Here is an 8931-nt window from a genome sequence, read left to right as displayed (position 1 = left end):
TAGTGTTGAATGTATTTTCTAAAGGTTCGTTTTTTCCTATATAAATAACAACCTATAACACAAGCACACATTTAACTCCTTTAGCACATTTAAAGTGTCAAATTACTTTTTGAACCTTTGTATATGCAACTCCTCACCGGTTCGCTTCATTTTACACGCTCTTAAAAGCTCAGCTGCATCAACAACTCACTTTACGGTAATATTACCCACTCCAGTCAGCTTGAAACGTGCCTGACTGAAATGCACAAGCCCCAACATTTTCTTTTTTTATCTGCTTATCATGTATATATATATATATATATATATATATATATATATATATATATATATATATATTTATTTTTTTTAATTCTATAAAATACATAAATATGATCGAATCGATTAAATGTAACATTAGATCATTAAAAGGGAAAAAATAAAGAACGACGGAAAAAAAGAGGTCCATCCAACAGATGACGTGTTACAGCGGGTCCTTGCTTCTTCCGTGTCGGTGTAAATAGTGTGCTGTCCTGTTATACAAGTCAGTAAAATGTAAGTAAACCATTTATAATATAACAGCACTTTATTTTAATGATATGATGTATAGTATTTCCAGTTAAACTCCGTGAATATGTGACTCTTTCTGCATTAGGTCGAAAGTAACGTTTAAAATCACGCTGACGTCGGACCCTCGGTTACCATATAAAGTGTGAGTGACACATCATTCAACACATGACACACACTAAACATTAATATTTATGTTTTAACGGTTTTATTAGACTTAATTTGGTTGATTTTATTGATTCAGTAAGAGCATTTATTATTATGTGGCCCAGCTGTCAAGCTTCTCTTGGTTTCTTTCATTCATTCATTTCTCTGTTTAGTAATTAATAAATAACTGAGGTATTAAAGTGCCACTTCTAGTATTAATGTCTAGTTTTAGCACAGCTGTCCGCAGCGAAATGTGTGATGTAAATGTATGTCAATTTTAAATGCTAGATATCAGCATACTTCCCCATGTTGATTAATTATAGTACATGAAGACATTTTTATTGTATTACAATTTTTCTGAAACCCTAGGATTAAATATTCAGATTAGGCATTATCCATAATTAAATCATGGGAGTGATAAATGGACAAACCCACCTGTCAAAACCTTCAGAACATAGATGACCGTGAAACTGCAACATGTGGTGTATGTAAGTGCTGCTGAAGTTGAAGTGAAGATTTCTGTCACAGTGCATGAGAGAGAGAGAGAAAGAGAAAGAAAAAAAAAACACTGGAACACTGTTCTTCATCTCTATGTTGATTACAATCAGTGTAATAGTGCAGTGGTCAGAGCGTGAGTGGTAATCTATGGATGTAATACTTTGTCTGATTTGGGGCAGACACACATTCTGTGTGGGTGAGAGTGGTCTGTCAAGGGCCATTCAGACAGACTGATTTACCAGCTCCGCTCAGACCACCTGCAATGCTTCCGGTCACCCGTCAAGTTTTTGCAAATATCTTTGATCCTCATTGAGTGGCTGGTTAAGAATCTCTTGAAGTTGAAATAATCAGTAATGAATTTTAGAAATTTTTATAGAAAAGTGTATGTTTTTTGGTCAGTGACAATTCTGACCAGTGTGATAATGTGTATACTGAATTAAAATATTTCTGCCATCGACAAAATTCTTTTACATTTCAGTCCAGTTATAAACACCTTTTAAACTCTGTTTCATCACATTCTAGGGTTACTATTATGCATAAAACCCCTGATACAACACTGATGGGTATACTGAGATAAAACATTCACTAATGCTTTCTACACATGGTAGTTCCCATTGTGTGTGTGTTACTGTGCACCAAGATTCATTAGCATAATTCTATTTCAGATTAAGTGTACCTGAGAGCACGCCGTTCACGGCAGTTTTGAAATTTGCAGCAGAAGAGGTGAGTGAAATGCATTTTTCAGAGATCTGCTGAAATGTAGTACTAAGCATTTGCCAAGTTCAGGTGCTTCTGACTGAAGATAACAAATTCTCTACAGTCTCTACAATTCTGTGCGATCAATAATTAATTACACTGACATGGATCTTGAACTTTAGCTCAATTATATCCTATAGCAGTTGTGTCTTTTTGAGTCTCTCTGAGCTCTTTTGAAACACACTCAGACTTTTCTCTGTGTCTGCAGCCTCTCGTGTTAAAATCAGAACCGGATCCATGCAGAATCAGATAATACAGTTGGCTAGCAGCCCCAATCAAACTCTAGGGCCAATGTTACTTAGACTACAAGAATTTGATTAATGAGATTTTTGCTGATAATCAATATGACTATTTATGACTTGATTTTATAAATTATTATTAAGTAGAAAATGGCATACAAGTTTCATTAGTATTTTATTACTATTCATTACTACTATTCAGTTGTTGCTATTCATTAGACAACAATAAACAAATATTGTAAAGTATTATAAAATTCCTAAAACTTTGTTTTAATATTGATAGTTTTGTATATTAATAGCCAGTAGATTTGTTATTGGATTGTAAGCATTGTTTTCATTTTTTTAAGGTGAATTTTGAGTAAATGTTGTGTAAATAGATTTGTTATATTTTATAAGTTTTTTGTATCTCAGTTGCATCCATAACATTATATTTAGATGTATAGAATACATTTGATTTCTTTCTTTCAATTTTGCTGTATCCGTGTTGGCCATTTAAAAACCTATTTAGTCAACTAAACTGACAACAACTGACCTGATACCATAAAAAAAAAACACAAATAATTACTGATATCAATGTGTTCAATTATATGATTTCACTCATGATTAGCCATAAATCTTTTGAATTTAGGGTCAGATTTGACGGAAGCCTCTTGATTTCCTGTGGGCTGTCTTGGTCTGTTTCACGGCTGTATTCAAAGCACGCAGACGTAGAGCATGACAGGATGCTGTTGCAGATTAGCTTGGGTTGTTGCTTCTTTTTGACATTATGAAATGCCAAATCTGCCAACCTCATAATAGGAAGATGTAATGCATCAAGTGGAAGCCAGAAAGAATAAGTGCCTTTTAAAAAAAAAAAAATGCACAGGCTTATTTTCAGCTTTTTTCACCCTCTCAAAAATATTTTTTTGTAATCCTGCTTCAGGTTATGATTGTCTGATCATTCATTGTTTTTGTTGTCTCTTTTCCTCCTGACAAAACAGACTGACAAAAAGTCGGCAAAGGAGAATTAGAAACTGAATGAACTCTGTAGTCCATGAATTATAGATGCATTTTTACCTAATATAAACACTTGATTTTGCAAATTCTAGTCACTAATTCTGGTGCTAGCCTGGCTTCTTGGTCCCCATCAGTTTTATGCTGTTCTAGGGTGTAGAAATGCCTTCAGGTCTCCCGGACAGTTTTTCAAAGCCCCTTCAGAACGAATTTGCCTGTTTTTTGTTGTTTTTAAGCTTTCAGTGGCTCTTTGTGACAGTGACAGTTTTCTTCTAAGCTCAGCCCAGAGAGCTCTTTCTTCACACGTTTGAAGGCTTCTGTTCTCTAGGACAGACTCTTTAAATCACCTGACGCAAACACAGACTCGAGTTGATTTTTTCTTATCCCTGCCTGACAGAGAGACTGTGCAGGGCTGTTTATGGGATGTATTTGACGGACTGAACAATAAAACATGTTTGTTTTTGTTCCTTTTAAAGTTTAAAGTGCCAGCAGCCACCAGTGCCATCATTACAAATGGTAAGTTGTATATATTATTATTATTATTTGATCAAATCCTTAAACCAGTAGTTCTCTCCTTTTTTTGACTAATTAAACTAAAATAATCAGGTTTCCCTAGACCTTGGGAAACCTCTTTTATTCAGAGAAGAAAATCTAGATTTTTAGTTTTATTTTATTTTGTCTCATTTTAAATCATTTTGAGTGATCTTTGGGCCCCCTTGGAAGTTTGCTGATGCCCCCTAGTGGGCTCCAGCTCCATTGTTGATAATCAGTTCTTTAAACCAAAGTATTTAAATTTGCTGTTACTTTTCAAAGCAGCCAAACTTACAAAACAAACACCTAACAACCATCAGAACACCCTAGCAACCACAGAGTAACATCCTGGCAGATTCTCACATCTCCTTAGCATCTTCATTGGTTTGGGTGTTTGTCAACTGCACTAAAATAAAAAAAAAACAACCACACATCAGCTCAAATTGCAAACAACTGAATCTTTAGGAACTGGTTGTTTTTTGTGAATCAGACAATCCTTCACTTAATGAATTCACGCAAAATGAACTGATTTCTGTAATTACATAGCTATAGAGGTAGATACAGGGGCTGTGCTGTGTCGTGATTAGTAAAAAAAAAAAAAAATCATAAACAGAATAAAGACATAACTCATCACTCACAGCACAGGAGAGTTCTTGAAAATTAGATTGTTTAAATTGTGATAGTTCAGCATTTCAGTGCGTTAAGGGTTTCTCTGTGCTCTTGCCCATCTGTCTAATTCATTGATTGTCTTTAAGAATGATTGTTTTGTGTATGTATTCACATTGCGATGCTAATGCTGATGTTCTTTGTGATTATTTTTTGTGCAGATGGCATCGGAATCAACCCGGCGCAGACAGCAGGTCGGTGACACTCCTTCACTTGATCAGGGCTGCCCTCTGCAGCAGCATCTGGCTGTAATAAATGTGATTTTGTCAGCCATAAATTATTTAGATATATCCAGATGTCCCACAGGACTGGAAATAGTCAGATTTGTGTTCGTGTTTTTTGGTTTGTTAGTGCTTTAGTCCACCTTCTATGTTTTTTCTAAAATCCCTTTTCTCTGCAGCATTCTCTCACTGTTTAGTTGCATGGCTGCAGTTTTCCTACCTATCCTTCATAATCACTTGCATGCAAATGATAGATCCTTCAGTTTACGGCCTCATATTGTTCATGTTTATCCACCTGGAGACCTTTTGTGAGATCTAATGATTTCCTGAGACTCCCTTCAATAGGCTTTGCATGTGAATTTCACATGTTACCTAATGAATATTGATGATGTGCTTCCATTATACTATTCCCCGTTGTTGTGGGTTTATTCCCCTGACTAAATGTTTCTTTACAGATGTTTTCCATCCTGCTTTACTTGTCATTTAATGCTGGAGCTCTCTCTGTAATCCATTATAAACTGCCCCAATGGCGTTCTGTCAGTGTTTTCCTCCCTGAGTGTCGTGCTCCATTTAATCACGTGAAAATGGCCGGTGATTTTTCATACATGTCATGGGTTGAGACCTAAATGTCAAGTGAGCTGTGATTCATTAGTTTTATAGTAGCAACATGTCTAGCCTGACCCGAATATGCAGCGGGTTTGTATTATGGAGACATGTACCTTCGGCAAGTTATACAATCACATACTATATATAGCACAAATGCCTGAATAGATTTCACTTCCTATTCTGAGTGAGTTATTTGTATCAGAGGGAACTAAGTGAGTCATGGTTATGCTTATATACAATGTACAAGTGCTTTGGTATAATTTCAGGAATTCTGATGCGAGGAAAACCAGCTGTACCAATCAACCACCAAAAAGACCTTTATTTGATATAGTTTAGCTGTAATCGTACAATGTATCAGAGACTTGGTTAACTGTTGACATTCCAGATTCATTTTCCTGGATATACACTATATTGGCAGGATCAGGGCAGAGTTACAATGTATGTCTGTAACAACATTACACAGAAACAACTGGCTCATTTAGAGGATGTTGCACATGAAGCTTTGTGAATCTTGTTATGACCCAGTCGTCTTCCTCATGGGTTAAGTTGTATTATTGCTGCTGTGTTTTACATTCCATCACCTTCTTCAGCAGTGGCCAAACCTGATGCGCTTACTGCTCTTGGATTATTACCTTAGCAGCACTGAATGTAACTACCAGCAAGCTGCAATTGTCATCCACACTTCTCCCTCAGAGGAAGATGTCGTCTGTAAGCTGTCAGATGGTTGAATACCTAAGTTAGCTAGACTCCGCGAAGTCAGCTAGACTCCGCAAAGTGAATGCAGCGTAGGCTATTGGACCTTATTTTAAATCCCTCTATGGGTCTTAAAGACCTTTCATGAAGAACTGACACCTGTACTATGTGTTAACTTTAACACATGCATTCAATATAAAAAATACTGTGGAATGAGGCTATAGTTAAACTATTCCAAAAAATTCAAAACCCAGTTTTTCAGCAGATTATTGCCAGATTTCGTTAGTTAACTGGGAAAGTGTACGCAGGAATCATCAGAGATACCATTCTGGAGGATACAGTCACCAAGATTGCTCCATCACAACATGGCTTTATTGTGTACAGATCAACTGACAATTCTCTGTTTGAGATTAAGATTAATGGCATGAAGCACTTAATAATAATCCCAAAATGGACATTCACATTGTTTTTGTTGAGCTTCTGACACAATTGGGCAATGTCGTTTACTTTATACTCTGGCTGATATGCATGTCCAGTGCCCACTTTTGCTTATTGTAAATAGCTGCTACCTGAGTAAGAGAGCAAAATGTGAAGAGGGTCTCTGTGTTTAATTCTAGCTGGTGTCTTTTATCCCCTGTACCCTTTGTCTTCAGTATAAACAGCTTAGATTTATATCTGCCTCTTTTATAATTTCTGTAAAAAAAAAAAAAAAGATCTAACAATCACTGAGCTTCTAATGGGATCATTACCTGACCTTGGACTCCGCAATGAGTGGAGCTAAGACCATGGATACGGTTATTAGTGCTAGGAGAGATGATCACATCCCTCTCTTTCATTTCCAGTCATTTCGGGACAAGTAATCAGCAAAGTCTTCACTCTTAAACTGCTTGGAGTTAAAATAACATCTGATTTGTCATGGGATGCACACATAAAGTAAATGATTTCAACATCACGGCCAATAATTTATCATCTTAGTGCTGCAAAGAGACCGGGTCTCCCATGCAATGTTTTAATGCAAATATACTTGGCTATCATATGGGCAATTGTTGAGTGCAAGCCCAATGTGGGGTGGACTGCCAGTTAGAGAGGGTACAAAAATGTTGTTGTCTGATAAGTTATCCTCTTCTCTCCCCTCATTAAGCGAAAAGCAATGATGAGGCTATACATACTTTCACTAACATACTTAAGGACAATTCATTGAATTTGCACAGCTTCTTGACTGTCGCTCCAGCATCTAATTATTCACTTAATTGAAGTAGAGAACATGTTATGCCCAAAAGCAAAACAAAAAGATATTAACTTTCTTTTATTCCCAGTGCTTTGAAATGGTTTTAGATATGACCTATCTGTGGTGTTTTAATATGTTATTTTTTTGTGCTGCAATAAACTGCTTAAAAAAAAAAATCAAAAGCAGTTTGTAACATATTAGATCTCTCTGATTCTACAGGAAATGTGTTCCTGAAACATGGCTCGGAGCTACGAATCATTCCCAGAGATCGGGTTGGAGGATGTCACCAGGCCAGGATGTGACTATCCGGTGCTTTTCTGTCAGACGATGAACATGCTTATTTATTGTCCGGCCCTGAGGTGTCCACTCTCAGCTGCGCTAACTGCGACTGCTGCGGCTCCAAATCTGTCAGAGGACCTCACAAATCTCACCGCCACCTTCTCAAAGATACACACTTGCAGGATGTTGTCAATTTGTTGTGCCCCAGTCCACTAGATCTTCTGATCTTTCACAAAATATTCCAGCTCTGTTTAAGATCGCATACATCTTTTGTTCACTATGCATATTTTTACATGTCATAAATGCATAATGTCTACTTCAAGTCCAATTAAATGTTTAAATACTGTTAAAAATATGATTCCCATTTTCCATTTTAAGAAGACAAGGCAAATGAGTCATCATATTTTGTCTTTTTTCTTTACATTTCATGTGAGTTTGATTAATGGTTGTTTTGAGCTCTGTTATATAGCTTTTATTGCAGGCAGAAAATGACAATGTCAGTGTAATGAAACTCCTGCAGCTGTGTAGCTAAAAAAAACTATACAACAGTATGATTCAAGAAGCTGTAAATAAAATAATAAAACACACAATTCATAATATGCTTACTATGTCAAAATAATAATAATAATTAGTTGAAAATAAATTTTATGAAATGTTACATAAACCAATTTTACACCTAAAAGTCACTTTTTGTAACTTTCCTGGTCACTCAAGTTAGTGTGCCTTTTCACATTAAGGCTTAAAATCATGGTTTGTCTTGAATAGTACATCAGGCTAATGAATGACAGGCTCTACATTGCTTTTACATCCTCCACTTACCCTCCTCTTACATTACTGCCAGGCAGAAATGGAGGAGGAAAAGGAGGTTCTGACTATTCAGTGTCATAAATGGATCTTTCATTTGTTTTAATAGAAGAGCAGGCATGCTGTGCCCTTTCTATGCTACTCATTACTGGGGAAAGGGGAAAAGTGCATTATAAATACAGCAAGGCCTACATTACTCAGATACTGACATGTTACTCTGGATCACATTAGAAAAGGCATTGCTCGCCTCCAGCCTCATTTGGCAGGAAATGATGTGGTTTGTTCATTAGCTGTGGAAGAAATTGTGAAAGAGCTTGCCAGTGTGACAAATGTTACATTTACACTTGTAGTATTCTTCTCGTCTTAAACATTAAATCATTAAATACCAAACTGTACAGTGCCTGTTTTTGTTGAATATGTTGAGCATGAATTGATGTTTTGTCTTTTCAATTTCTTCATTTAATGTATCTATACATAAACTATGTTTCAAAGCTTTGAGTGGATAAGACAGGCTTTAAAAGTCTCATTTATGGTTTAAAGAGGTACAAAGACAAACAGTGATGTTGCTATTTTCATAAATTCAATCCTGTGCCATCTGTAAGAAGCCTTCTTTAGCAAGCAAATGACAGAATTGTTGAATATTTATGTCAGATATTTTATGTGTCGTGGACGTGATTGTGTGATTTGAGGGGTCTAAACAGAGCATTACCTGACGACCTTTCTATCA

The 8931-nt window shown here is 36.2% G+C and overlaps 1 protein-coding gene across 1 annotated transcript; it reads left to right on the top strand.

Moving 5' to 3' along the window:
- The first annotated feature begins 387 nt into the window (after positions 1-387).
- On the top strand, positions 388-8599 carry LOC113054298 (ubiquitin-fold modifier 1). The gene is made up of 6 exons (XM_026219745.1): positions 388-531; positions 632-688; positions 1854-1911; positions 3653-3692; positions 4535-4567; positions 7341-8599. Coding segments are annotated over exons 1-6 (273 nt in total). The 5' UTR covers positions 388-529; the 3' UTR covers positions 7424-8599.
- The last annotated feature ends 332 nt before the right edge of the window (positions 8600-8931 follow it).

This window comes from Carassius auratus, chromosome 35 (genome assembly GCF_003368295.1).
Source record: "Carassius auratus strain Wakin chromosome 35, ASM336829v1, whole genome shotgun sequence".
Lineage (NCBI taxonomy): Eukaryota > Metazoa > Chordata > Actinopteri > Cypriniformes > Cyprinidae > Carassius > Carassius auratus.
The sequence above is the reverse complement of the archived record's forward strand: the minus strand, read 5'-3'. Positions and strand labels throughout refer to the sequence as shown.

Coding starts and splice junctions, on each gene's coding strand:
- LOC113054298 (XM_026219745.1), top strand. Junction 689..1,853: donor CCTCGGTTACCATATAAAGT/GTGAGTGACACA, acceptor ATTCTATTTCAG/ATTAAGTGTACCTGAGAGCA. Junction 3,693..4,534: donor CAGTGCCATCATTACAAATG/GTAAGTTGTATA, acceptor TTTTTTGTGCAG/ATGGCATCGGAATCAACCCG.